The 14,087-nt window shown below is 48.6% G+C and overlaps 1 protein-coding gene across 9 annotated transcripts in view; it reads left to right on the top strand.

Moving 5' to 3' along the window:
• The first annotated feature begins 950 nt into the window (after positions 1–950).
• Positions 951–14,087, top strand: part of LOC116595144 (signal-regulatory protein beta-1-like) — a 202,355-nt gene continuing 189,218 nt past the window's right edge. For 3 of the 9 annotated variants that reach the window (XM_032351177.1, XM_032351189.1, XM_032351176.1), the window contains exons 1-5: positions 956–1,104; positions 4,581–4,934; positions 7,335–7,655; positions 8,248–8,586; positions 12,391–12,498. In XM_032351177.1, the coding sequence (XP_032207068.1) occupies positions 1,035–1,104; positions 4,581–4,934; positions 7,335–7,655; positions 8,248–8,586; positions 12,391–12,498 (1,192 nt within the window). In that variant the 5' untranslated portion in view covers positions 956–1,034. Of the gene's footprint in view, positions 1,105–4,580; positions 4,935–7,334; positions 7,656–8,247; positions 8,587–12,390; positions 12,499–13,029; positions 13,526–14,087 lie in introns of those variants that run through there. The other 6 variants (XM_032351172.1, XM_032351171.1, XM_032351174.1 and 3 more) reach the window with 4 other exon arrangements.

Here is a 14,087-nt window from a genome sequence, read left to right as displayed (position 1 = left end):
TGTCCACAATAGCCAAACTGTGGAATGAGCTGAGATGTCCTTCAACAGATGAATGTTTAAAGAAGATATGGTTCTTTACAATGGTACAATGGAATATTACTCAACTGTCAGAAAGGATGAATACCCAACTTTTGTATCAACGTGGACAGGAGTGGAGGACGTTATGCTTAATGAAATAAGTCAGAAAAAGTCAGCTATCATTTGGTTTCCCTTATTTGTGGAACATAAGGAATAGCATGGAAGACATTAGGAAAAGGAAGGGAGGGTGCCTGGGTGGCTCAGTGGGTTAAAGCCTCTGCCTTCAGGTCAGGTCATGATCCCAGGGTCCTGGGATCGAGTTCCACATTGGGCTGTCTGCTTCCTCCTCTCTCACTGCCTGCCTGCTTGTGATCTGTCTCTCTGTCAAATAAATAAATAAAATTTAAGAAAAAAGGAGAAGGAAGGGAAAAATAAAGGTGGGGGAATCAGAGCAGGAAACCAACAATGAGAGACTATAGACGCGGGAAAACAAACAGAGGGTTTTAGAGGGAAGGGGAGTGAGGGGAAGAGTGAGCCCAGTGATGGGTATTAAGGAGGGCACAGATTGCAGGGGCACTGGGTGGTATACACAAACGATGAATCATGGAACACTACATCAAAAACTAATGATGTACTGTATGGTAACTAACATAACATGATAAGAATTTTCAAAAAAAAAACCACACAAAAAACCCCCCCAAACATAAGAAGAATGAATACTCTTATGCTGAAAATAAATAAATAAATAAATAAATAAATAGATTAAAATAAAGAAAACACACACACACACAAACCCAAAATGGAAGAAGAGGTCCCTAACACCATGTGAGGCCTCTCTGCGTGATGTCTGTTTCACAATCCAGAAGCAAATTGCTGCCTCACAGCTGTGTCACTGCATTATAGATGCTTCCTTCCTCTTCCATCACCAGGGGGGCGGGCTGTTCCTCCCCACAGAACAGAGGCCCCATCACCCCAGCACACACATTTGCAGAGAGCGGGATCCTCAGGCCTCCACCATGTGGGCCCCTGCCTCCGGCCCCTGCCCTTCTCCTCATCTGCTGCTGGTTCTGCTGTTGGGACTCACAGGTGAGCATTGCTTTGAGGGAGACTCCCCTTTCCCTGCCTCCTCAACCACTCCCTGTCCCTGGGCATTTAGGGCCTCCACGTAAACACAGGTGTGCTACCCACACCCTCCACAGAAAGCCAAGGACTGAGTCTCATCTGAGTTTGAAATCAGGAATCTGAGCATTTCCTCTGGGGATCCATCACTTATAGCTGGTTACCACTGGCATCCAAAGAATCAATGCTTCAATGGGTAACAATGACAGCTTTGTGTATGTTCATTGATCTAATCCTCACAACATCCGTGCCTGATAGCTATGACTGTACTCCTGATTGCAGATGGGGAGGCAGAGAGAGTAACCAGCCCAGAGTCACCTACTTAAGTCCCTGGAGCAGCTCAGGTTCATGTCCAGCCCACTCAGCTCCACAGTTCATCTTGTTAACCATGTTATGCTGCCTAGATCCTCAGTGGAGGCCAAGTGCAGAAACATCAGAAACACAGAGAGGCAAACAGTAGAAGAGCCATCACGTATCACACGCAGAGGACTTCAGAATTCCACTGTGCTGCGTGTACTCACAAACTCTTGTTAATGACGTGCTGCATGTTTCCTAGGTGCCAAATTGTTACTGAATTTTAACATGTACTATAATTTCACTTAATCCTCAAAAAAATCTCTATACTAGCATGCTGGGCCACATTGTACATATACAGGGAATGCACTTACCTCTGTGTGTGTGTGCACGTGTGTGCATGCATAGGAATGGGCATGGGGAGGGGTACACACATGCATGTGCACACACACATGGGATTTTGGAAAACACTTTGCTTTTTCTCCTCATAATGCAGCCAGTCTACGTGAAATGCACATTAGAACTATGTTTGGATCCCTGTCTCTGAGCTACTCACCCACTTCTTTAATTCTCTAAACCTACCTCTCACCCCTCACCAAGCTCTTAAATTAAAAACGAACTTCTCTCTTGGTAAAATGAGTAGAACCTTGTGCATTACTACCTTGGAAATTCCTCCATGCTGGATTCAAGTGGGTGAGGAAAGAAGGGTCAAAAATTCAGGGATTCTTGCCTGTGTGATCTACATCTGTAATTATATACATTTTCCTATCCCAATCCCAATTATCTGGTGTCCACTGATGCCTCTGCGCCTCAGGAAATCCTCATGAGTGATAACTTTCCAAATTCCTGAACACTAACCATGTGCCACACACACACCTGGAAATGTCTATGTCCATTATGTCATGTAATCTTTGTATCCAAGGTAGACATTCTTGTCACCCCTACCTTGCAGATAAGAAAAGAAGGCACAGAAAGGGCCAAGGCCACTGAGTATAAGTGGGAAGGTAGGATTGGAACCCAGGCAGTCTGATTCTAGATCTCACAGGTCTAACCATTGCTCTTTTCAAACCCTATGACCCTAGGTCGATCCCATGAGATTTCTGCAGATCTTCCAGTCAGTGTGGGGAAGGGGTGGTGTGGTGAGGAATATTTGTGGTTTGCTTCTCTCAAGTGCTTCTGTATTCTGGGTATATGCAAGTGTTTGTTTCCTCCACGTCATCTATGTGGAAAACTCGGCTTCTGATATAATGTCCTGAGAAACTCTACACTGAAAATAGACTTCATGGTCTCCAAAAGGGGTCTCATTGGGCAATTCACACATTATACAAATATTAACTATATAGCTACTAGGCGACAAGAACAGTTATATTAACATAGGGCATGTTGATGAATAAAAGACACAAAATAGTTGACCTTTTAGAAGTTGTATCATAGTGGAGGAAAGGACAGGAAACAATAGACGCAATAAATCAGTAAATAACAGAGGTACAGAGAGTGATGAACATTACGGAAAAAACATGACAGTACAGCTGGATACGACAATGGGAGAACTGCTAGGGTGGGATATATTTAAACAGGTAGCCTGGAGCAAAGATAGTAAGAAGGCGATGGAGTGAGCCATGTGATTTTCTGGGGGAAGAGCCTTCTTGAACAGCATTGGGAGCAGCATGAGAGCAGAATCCTCTGCTCTGTTCAAAGATTCAGCCTTTTTTTTTTTTTTTAATAAATTAATTTATTTATTTTCAAAAAAACAGTATTCATTATTTTTTCACCACACCCAGTGCTCCATGCAACCCGTGCCCTCCATAATACCCACCACCCGGTACCCCAACCTCCCACCCCCTTGCCACTTCAAACCCCTCAGATTGTTTTTTGGAGTCCATAGCCTCTCATGGTTCACCTCCCCTTCCAATTTCTCCCAACTCCATTCTCCTCTCTAACACCCCTTGGATCCAGGCTTTTATTCTGAATGAAATGGTAGCTATTGCAAGGTTTTGAAGACAGAAGTGACACGATCTGACACGAGTTTCATTCTAGCATTTGGTTGAGAATGGAGGACCACAGGACATAGAGAGAAGCAGCTAGAGGCCTCAAGAGCTTAGAGCTTCCATGTGAACAAGGTAAACTGGTTTGCAGCAAGACAGCAGCCAGGAGAGGAAGAGGAAGAGGTCAGCCTGCGGGTGCCTGCAGTAGGGGAGTCTTTAGCCATTAGCATAGGAATTAAGGTGGGGAAAAAAAGGCACCCAAGGGTCAGGACCATAAGCATCCGGGAAAATAAAGGTGCCTCCGCTGAGATGTGCAAGGATATGTGGGAAACTGAGTTCAGTTTAGGACGTGTTAGCTGTGAGAGGTTTACTTCTAGCTAAGAAAAAGTTCGAACGGTGTTTGGACATACATAGCATAGCTGAGGGGCAAGGTGTGGGCAAAAATAGAAATAGGAGGAATATAGATACACAAATGGTAGGTATTTCACCTTTCCTTGGCTCCTCGTGACCACCTGATCCTCTTCCCTCTCCCCTCCCATTGTCCCTCCACGTCTCCCTCCATGGTGCATTCCTGTTTCTTCCCATTTTCCTCCTAGCAGTTCAGCTTCCTGACCCCCGTCTTCTCCAGACCTAGAAATCAAAGTACATGATGTTCTTGGCACGCACAGGATGTGCCTGTAACAGCTCGTGCCCTCCTTAGGAGGCATGTTTGGTTGCAAGTACCGCTAAGTGCATGGGTTTTACCAGCTCACACTCTGCAACGGTGAACCACAAATTTCCTCCCTGAGGAGTAGCTAAGAAATGGAAAAGAACACTGGGTGTATGTGTGATGCACCAGCAGCCTGCTTCTCTGATTTCTGTCCCTGCCTGGTTTTGAGGACTCTTCACGTAAGAAGAAAAGGGTGACTGTTTCTCGATGTCTCCAGAGATGAGCTAGTCACCAAGGCAGGAAATCCACCTGCAAAGTCAAACCTGCTCTATGCCACATCACTGAGCCTCTCTGTGTCTTTGTTTCCTCCATTGTGATGGGGTCTCCAGTTACAGGCTCGGGGGAAAGGTTGCTCCAGGTGTGCACTCAGTCAGGGAGCTGTTGTGCGTAAACACATGAGGAGACGTGCAGGATCACGGCAGGATGAGGAGACGACTGCTCTGTTTCCCCTCCAGGTGTGGCCGGTGAGGCGGGGCTGCAGGTGATCCAGCCTGACAAGTCAGTGTCTGTTGCAGCCGGACAGACAGCCACTCTTCGCTGCACCGTGACCTCCCTGCTCCCCACAGGGCCGGTTCAGTGGTTCAGGGGGACAGAGCCAGGCCGGGAGTTAATCTTCAGTTTCAAAGGAGGCCACTTCCCTCGAGTAACAAATGTTTCAGACGTCACAAGGAGAAACAACATGGACTTTTCCATCCGCATTAGTAACATCACCCCAGCAGACACCGGAACCTACTACTGTGTGAAGTTCCAGAAGGGGACCCCTGATGTGGAGTTTAAGTCTGGACCAGGCACCCAGGTCACTGTGAGCGGTGAGTATGGCCTGGGCCCCCTTAGTTGCCTGGTTGTGACAACAAGTCAATAAGAATGTCCTCCATTGTCTGACCAACAGCTAAGAATCAGGCGTTGTGGTGGGTGTCCCTGAATTCAGCCGCTGCCACGAATCAGGGGAAGAGAGGCCTGGAGAGGTCCTGATGCTTGCTCAAGGCCCCTGATAAATGGTGGAAAAGTCTAGAACCCCAGTCTGTGGGTCCATCATTCTCACCTTTTCCAATCCTGACCAATCCTCTGGTTCCAGGGATGAGGGATTTACACTCTGAGTGACTTGGCCCGTCACATGACCCAGTCTTAGTCCTGCCTCCAGAGAGTGTCCCCTCCATGTGGCTGACTCTTCTCTAACTCAACAGTTACTGAGCACCTGCTGTGTGCAGGCTCTTGTCTGCCTGCAGGGGAAACAGGGAACGGCTCCTTTCTCATGAAGCTCACATTCCCTTCCCTTCCTGTGGACGAATGCACCCAGGGCAGGGAGGTGGAATATGTCTCTTTTTCAACGTAGAAGAATCACAGTGAGAAGGGGTATAAACTCACTGTTTATGCTGAGAGCCCAGGATGGAGAAGATGCCAGAGGCTGGGCATTTGTTGTGGGTCTGTCCAAAAAGCATCATGTAATTCAGGGACTGACTTCCATAAGAGCACTGAGTCTCCCCTCAGCTCCTGGACATAGGCATGCGGGTGGTTTTATCCTGATTGTGCAGGTGTTACAGGAGCTCCCAGTCGTACCCACCTTGCCCCAGCACTAGTACATGGCTCCAGCACCAGGCAGATCTGTTCCTCCTGGGAGAGTCTCCTCCCTCTTCCCCAAGCTGCCCACACAGGGGATGCCCTAGTTGAGAATGGATGAAGCTGGAGGGACCACCTCAGCCCATTTACAGATGAGGACACTGAGGCTCAGCAGATCCGGCCTGAGCAGGGGAGTGAGCCACAGCCTGACTCACAGCCCTGCTCTCTGCACCTCACTGCGTCGGCCAACGTGGGTGAAAGTGCCCACCCTCTCCTTGAAACTCTTGTAAGTCTTGTATGGTTCTCTTTTTCAGCAGTAAACATTAAGAAAACACGGGAAGAGGTGGGCTAGCTTTGAACCCCCAGATCAGACAGGTATGCAAACATCTGGTGAAGTATTGAGTCTGTTCCTGGAGGACAAGGCTTCTCATGTGTAAGAGCTTCTGGAGTCTTCTCCAGTTTTGTGGTGTTGCTCCTTCACTGAGCAGCCTGGGGCACCAGCCTGGACACAGCAGCGGGGCCCCTGCTATCCCAGCAACACCGGGCACCCCATTTCTGGCTCTGCCAACTAGGAATGACTGGGAGGCGCATCCTGGAGGGTGTTCAGTTCTGTGAGCGAGAATTCACATTCTAGACTTAGCTGTCAGGACCCTACATCTTCCCTCTGTTGTTGTCAAGTAAACATGTCTGGACATCCGGAGGGACCCCTCCCCATAACCGTTTTCAGTGAGAATGTCAGATGGAAAAGGAGGGTGGCTGTCAGGCTGGAGAACGTGGGACATTTGCTCTGTTGTGGATGAAACAGCTGGAGGCCACAGGAAGTCCCCCTGGGATGCAATGATCGGTAAAGAGCAGTCCCGTTGTAACTGGACCAAAGGAACTTGGCTCCTTGGTGAGGGAGAAACAGAGACCACCCAGGGGAAGTTACCTGACAAATCTGTCTTTATTTTACAGGTAAGGGATCACAGGGAATAATTTCCAAAGCCATAATGCGGAACAAGGGCAAGTAGGCTCGATATTAGGGCTGGAGAAGAATATTCAAAGGGGGATTCTAACACTATAATGAGACTGAGGTTACTGTCAGCCACTTTCTGATTCATGTGCTCTTTTCTATCTGTGTATTCAGTGATAAATTCCAAGCAAAACTGCTTACATTCCCTTACTCACTTATCCCTGCAGCCCCAGGAAGGAGAAATGCCCCTCACAGAGGAGCCACACTGTGCCACAGCCATGACTCTGGTCACCTGGCCAACCTGGTTCTGGCTTTCTTGGGGCGGGGGGTCACCTGTCTCTTGCACAGACTGCTGCATACCCTCTCTGACCTCAGGAGGGTTTGCAGTGAGGCATCTAGGAACGGTTCATGCCAACAGTCAGATCCATCAGAAATGTCCTTCCTGTGCCCAGATTGGTGGGAAGTCACCTGGCAGAGAAGTGAGGGGGGGGATTTGAACTCAGGCCTAGAACTGCACCTGGGCCCTACCCCTGAGTCAGAGTTCAGCTCTGGAACTTCAGGGCCTCCTCTGTGCAAGGAAGAGAGGACACCACCCTCCGCACACTCTCAGAAGGGTGGCGGGTTCTCCACAGCGCCTCACAGGTTCCTGAGAGCTGAGGACCACAGTCATGCTCACTGTTCACAAATGTTCCACTTGTAGCCAAACCCTCTCTCCCCGTGGTGTCTGGCCCCACGGCCAGGGCCTCGCCGGAGCAGACAGTGAACTTCACCTGCAAGTCCCACGGCTTCTCCCCCAGAAACATCACCCTGAGATGGTTCAGAAACGGGAATGAGCTGGCAGCCTCCCAGACCAGCGTGGACCCAGAGGGAAACAGAACGTCCTACAGCGTCTCCAGCACAACCAGGCTGGTGCTGGCCCCGGGGGACGTTCGCTCCCAGGTCATCTGCGAGGTGACCCACGTGACCCTGCAGGGGGGCCCTCCTCTTCGTGGGACTGCCAACCTGTCTGAGGTCCTCCGAGGTAGATGCCCCTCCCCCCCCCACCCAGCCCCAGCCCAGGTCTGGTCCCCAGGTCTCTGAGCCTGTCCCTCCCCCACTCCCTGCCCCAGGCCCTCCGTTCCCTGGAGTCTGACCCCTGGCAGACCCTCCAGGTCACCTGCACCTAGATGTGCCGTCACCTCCTACTGTTTCCATGGCCGCTACGGGGTGAACACCTACCATGTACCAAGCACTGCGCTTGGTAGTTTCCCTTACTTTACCGTAGCAATTCCAATTATTGAGCACCTGCTGTACTACATGCCACTGTGTGCTTGGTGAGGTCATTTGTTTTGCTACAGTTATTCTGTTCCAAATGTATGTGTGGGGCTGAATATCTTGATTTCACTCATTCTTAGCCTATGAGGAGCCATCAATCCTTGCACACCTACTGTGTGCTGGGCACTGTGCTTAGGGATCTCATTCACATGCAAAAACTCAGTGTTTGTGCACCAGCTGCATGCCTAGCTCTGTTCTGGGTGACTCCCTTGCTGTGTGGGGGGACCTAATTTCTCGAGCCCCTCCCCCATGGTCCATCTGTTCCAGAATGTGAGAGCTTCTGCCCTGTGCTGTTTCAGTTCCGCCCACCTTGGAGGTTTCCCAGCAGACCGTGTCAGGGGACCTGGTGAAGGTCACTTGCCAAGTGAAGAAGTTCTACCCCCAGCGCCTCCAGCTGACCTGGTTAGAGAATGGCAAAGTGTCCCGAACAGAAATGGCCTCAAGGGCCTCGAACCTCGTAGAGAACAAGGATGGGACCTTTAACTGGACGAGCTGGCTCCTGGTGAACTCTTCTGCCCACAGGGAAGATGCAGTGTTCACCTGCCTGGTGCAGCATGATGGGCAGCCCGCGGTCACCAGAAACCATACCATCGTGGCCTCTGCCCACCAGAAAGACCAGGAAACCCATAATAACCAGGGTGAGACCTCAAAGATCCTGCGCAAGAATTCTTGCTCCCTGCTTCCTCACCTGACCATGATTAAGTCACCATGCCTGTCCAGACACCCCCTTCCTGCTGTTATTTCCCACCTACCATGGTCTCTATTGCTTCTATGCTTTTCCATCATCACCATGGAAAATGCCTGCACTGGCCACTCTGAAATTTGAGAAGGGACCCTGAAGACCTGGAGTTTTGCGTCTTGACCAGGCTTCTGGGTGACTGTGTGTTTTCACACCTGGGGTCTCTTCTCTCCCTTTATTTGTGACAGCAGACCAGCAATAGTCATGATCTCTCAAAGCACATTCACTTTATGCCAATTCCAATTCATTTCTGGTCTCCTTTCCTGCTTAACTAACCTTGTGACCTGGAATTTTACAGAAGGGACTCAGGGAGCAATGAGGGACAGATGGTGAATATTTCCTGCCCTTAGGCTGGCTGAGGAGCTAAGCTATTCAGGGAAACCTGAGTCCGTGAAGATAGACCAGCAACCTGTTAAAAAAAAAAAAAGGGGATTAAATATAGCAGGGGAGCATTGTCCCCAAAACTACAGAGGCCCCTTTCTACAACTAAAACAATCCTTATTTCTCTCTTATGTAACATCAGGGGGAGGTCAAGCCAGTTTTCCAGGAGTCTTTGTTCCAGAAGATCTTTCAAAGGCCCACGTTCCTTCTAACATGCCCAATGACATTGTCCTCTTGCCTGGGTCAACACTGGGCCTCCGAGTGTTCATGTCACTGTTGCCCAGGAGACTAGAGATAGGAAGGGGAAAAGGAACGATTTCCCTTAAAACTAGAGGTATGCAGAAGTTGCTTAATTGTGTCCACTAATGACTTAGTCATGGATCCACATCCAGCTCCAAATGGAGTCCACGCTTGTGTGGTCATGTGACTAGTGACATGGTTCCTTCTATAAAACCAATACTATTACACTCTTAGTAAAATTAGCAATAATTCCTAGTATCATCTAAAATCGAGTATATATTCCAATTTTCCAAAGCTTCTTCTATTAACTTTATTTTGTGGACCTAACTTGGTTTTAATTCAACCTGTAAATGCTTCAAAAGTTTTTCCTATGAAACATCTGGGTCTCCATGATTCTTTTGTTGCTTTGAATAGAATCTGAATAGCTAGGTACTCAGATTCTTCATTTCATATTGGATGCTTGTGGTAGGTTGAGCTTTTGAGAAATTCAGTCTTTTTCTCTGAGTTGTCCAATTTCTGCACATAGAGCTTCTCATAATATTACCTAGTAATCCTTGTGGTATCTGTTGGGTATCCCATTTCATCCCTGATATTGGAAATGTGTCAATCCTCATTTTTTTTCATTATCACAACTGATGGAAGTTTTTCAAATTTATCAGTCTTCTCAAAGAACCCACATTCATTTCAGTGATATTCTCTATTGTTTGTTGTTAATTTCTTTGCTTTTTCTCCTCTTTTTTTATTTCCTTCTCTTGCTTTGGGCTTATTTTGCTCCTCCTCATTTTTTTTTTTTTTTTGAAATGAGAAAAACATTATCAAGTCTAGACTTTTCTTTGTTCTAATACCACAGCTGGGCCTCCTCTGGGCTTGGGACATTGGGAGTGTGGATCCAGGATACATGGTGTAGGTTCCTCCTCCAGAATGGAAGCAACTAGCCCAGTTGCCTTCCTCTTCCACCTTTCAGAGCCCTCCATGGGTGGACCTCACATGAGTTCCAGGGGGCAGGCTTCTACTGAGCCAGGAGAGGTGGGAGAGATAGATGAGTCCGCACCATCTCCTGCCCTTTCCTGTGTGTGGTGGAGGTGGGACGGGAATGGCATAAGGGGATGTGCATTTGGACGTGGAGATTTTTCTCTTTTGTCTTCAGAGATTTTGCAGTTTGGGCATTGCTCTTCAAGGACGACCGAGAGCCAGTTTTCCATAGAATTTACTGTCCTTTTGTTGTTTTTCCTTTGGGTTGAGAGGCTATATTTGGAGATGAGTAGTTAAGCCTCTGTCTTGTACTCAGCAGCCCATTACAAAGTGCCCAGAGGGCTTTGAAATGTTCGGCCCCAGTGACCCTATCCCACATCTCAGTATCCATCTCCCATATTTCCATATCAGGGCCCTACTCCAGCACAGTAGGTGCAGTGTAGCTGAGAATTCAGCTCTCTGTAGCACTGATACTCTTATGTTTATGTTGGACGCAACTGTGTTCTCAGCTTTTTCTGCCCTCCAGCTCTAGGAGGTAAGAGTCTGCACTGTTGCGAAGTCCCCTGACATTCACACATAACCTTTCACATGTGATCAGTCTTCACTTTGCACTGTCTTTCTCCGAAGGTTAATGCCCAGCAAGAGCCACCCAACCCGTAGTTCTTGTAATTATCACGTCATCAGAATGCCAGAATACTCCCCTCCTCTGCTTACACCAGCCCAGGTCACCACGGTGAGGTTTCAGCAGTGACAAGGGCAGGGCAAGCCAACACCTACCCTGCTCTAACTCCCACAGGGCTGGGGGACTCATGACCATCTTGCAGAAAGAGACCCCAGTCCAAATTGGCCCATTAGAGTTGGCTTTCCAGACCCCAACCAGATAAACTCCACACATCAGGTGACCCGGGAGGGAGACTCTCAGATGATAAGAGAAGAGAGAAAGCTCACTGTGGTTTGCTGCCCGATTCACCTGCATGAGAGAGCGAAGGAAGTAGGACTGGCAAAGAGAGATGTTGACACAATTCAGGACGGCAAGACTCAGCCTGAGACAGAGAGCAAGCAAGCTGACTGCTCTTCGTGAGTTGTTTTAAATGGAAAGGAATGGTTTACCCTCTGTATCCCCACTTCCTCAAGCCTTCTACTGCTAGCTCCCCTCTAGAAACAGGTACAAACATGGCCAATTTCTTTCAACTCAGAAAAAGTCCAGCAGCCCCAAAGCAGAGACCTGACATCCTCTAACATGCTAGGGCAAATATGCTGAGGACCTACTCCTTCTTTTAAGATTACTCTATATATTCCCCAAAATATGTGGATTTTTAAAATTCAAATATAAAAACAAAATGGGTCATTGTATAAAGTAAAAAAATTGGAAGCTGTCCTTCCAGATCAACAGTCTATGTCCAAGAGACAGACGTCGGCTGAAAGTGGCAATGGGGTTCAGGTGGCCTGATGGTGTTTGAAACTCTCCTGAGCATTAGACCCCATTTCCTTGATTCCCCAGGATATTGTCCAGCCAGCAGGTCTCCTGAGGTCAGGTCATCCTGAGGACTCCCTTCTCACCTCTATACATGGGAGTCATCCATGTGCATGGAGCAAAGCAGAACAGCCTTGCCCCTCAATGATCGTGATATCTGTTCTCACTCTTTGAGGCCAGTCAGACATTTGTCCCTATGGCCCAGAGAGTTTGGCTTTTTCCTGGTCCAAAGACAAGGTCTCAGAGTCATCCTGCAGGCCATCAGTGAGGGGGTTCCCTGGGTCTGAGCCACTTCATCTCTCCACCCTCTGTAAACTAGGAGCCTGTTGGCCCATCAGAAAGAGGCTGTGTGACCTGCCCCACTGGGTGTGATGACCAAGTCAGTAAACCAAACTTACCTGTTGTGGAGTGCTCGTTCTCCCCACCTCTTCCCTCAAGAAGGACACTTGGCAGTAAGAAAGGGGTGAGTGAGGTGAGGAATGTCTCACCCCGAATTCTGCCTTGAGCAGGGGAAGAATTCATGAGCTTCAGAGTGTTGATAAGACTGAGTCACTTCAGATAGTGTAAGTGGAGGACCCAAGGAATGGACTCCAGGGTGCCCCCCTCTGATGGTGCCTCCTATCCCTTCTTTTCCAGAGTCAAGGCCATTTACTCCATTCCTGATGGCTCTCACCCTGGGCCCGAAGCTGTTGCTGCTCATCACTGTCTCTGCTATCTATGTCCACAGGAAGCAAGCACCCGATTGTAAGTTATGGGTCAGGGAGAGCAGGCACAGTTAGTTCCAGAAAGAGCCACGTCAGGAAGAGGGGAAGCCCACAGGTCACACAGGGTCAGCTCCCACCTGCAGTAAAGAGCATGTGACACACCTCCCTTGATACCCTCGGGAGTCTCAGGGGTCCAGGCTCTCTGAGGTGTTAGGGGAGGGGGCATTTAGCCTATAAAATATGGGCAGGGTCAAAGGCTGTCAAAGAGTGTGGACAAAGTCCTAGGGATTCTGGGAAGGAAGTGGGCAGAGAGGCTGAACGACAGGCAGCTGGGTGGGAGGATCACTTGGAGAGCATCACTAGATAACGGAGAACTGAGGCTCCTTTGGGCACAAGACGTCTGTGTTTAGAAGAATGCTGACATGTACCATAGGGCTGCTCTGAAGACTTTTTCCAATCTGATCCTTTGTGGGAGATACTGGAGGGGATGGAGAGAGGGGATCAAGCTCTAAGGGAGGGAGGCTTAAGTGGCAGAGTCCTCTAGCAGGGGCTGCCTGTCCTTTCACAACAGGTGTCCCAGGAGGAAAATAGCACCAAGGACATAAGAGACACGTTGGGAACATTTTTTGAATGTTGTGCCCATAATCAACTGTGAACATGGGTCCCACAGCTCCTCCCTTTCTCTCCTACTACATGTCACCCTCAGTTTCTGCTCCTTCAGTCCTTGAGGGGTGCAGCCAAGGACAAGGAACCTTGAGAAGCTTCCCAACACTGCCCCAAATACCTTGCTTCTTCCAGAGACTCATCTGCCCACAGTCCCTTCTGCTCCTTCTCACAATCCTTGATGACCTCAGAGCTCGGTCTTAATACTAAGTCCTCAGAGGGGCCATGGGAACTTGCTCTGGGGACTGATGCATGGGTATCTGCCTGAATATGAGAAAAGAGTCCCACCTACACATACCAGGGGTCTCTCATTCATCATCTGGGGACTGTGGCCATGGACTGCATGCTTACATCCATGTTCTTGGGAGTTATTTCTGCCAACCCCCAGACATTCTAGCCTTGGTGAGGTTCTTCACTGGGTCTTAAATAAAATGAATCTCCTCCTGGTTTGAAGAAGAGAAATGATTCTCTTTCCTCTTTACCTTCATGTCCTACTCTTTAGTTCCAAGGAAAAAACACCCTCCTCCTTGTGATGGGAACACTAGCTCTTCTGTCACCTTCTTTCTTCCCAGCCCCACTACTCATGTACATGAGCTGGCAGTCCAGAAGTCTGGAGCCATCCTTGGTTTTCTTACTTTATATCCCATATTCAATTCTGCCTTCAGAATGCTGTGTGCAGTGGCCTGATGGTAAATGTGAAGCAGTCTACTCAGGGAAAGGAAAAAAATCCTGATTTGTAGTACTTGTGGACTTCCGTGGTGTCAACACTCCCAATGTGACCAATGACAAGCTAACAGTGTCTATCAGCTGGCTTATAAAATTCCTGAGAAGCTCTCAGGTGTGAGTGCAAGCCTCCTCCCCAAACCAGTGAGCTCCACCCAGAATCTGTACACTGCTTACCCCAAGCCTGCTCCCTGGTCTTGGCCAACAGCACTCCTTCCTGGACCATTCTTTGTCTCTTACAGC

This window comes from Mustela erminea, chromosome 7, assembly GCF_009829155.1.
Source record: "Mustela erminea isolate mMusErm1 chromosome 7, mMusErm1.Pri, whole genome shotgun sequence".
Lineage (NCBI taxonomy): Eukaryota > Metazoa > Chordata > Mammalia > Carnivora > Mustelidae > Mustela > Mustela erminea.
Note: the sequence above shows the minus strand (reverse complement) of the source record. Positions and strands in the feature narration are given on the sequence as shown.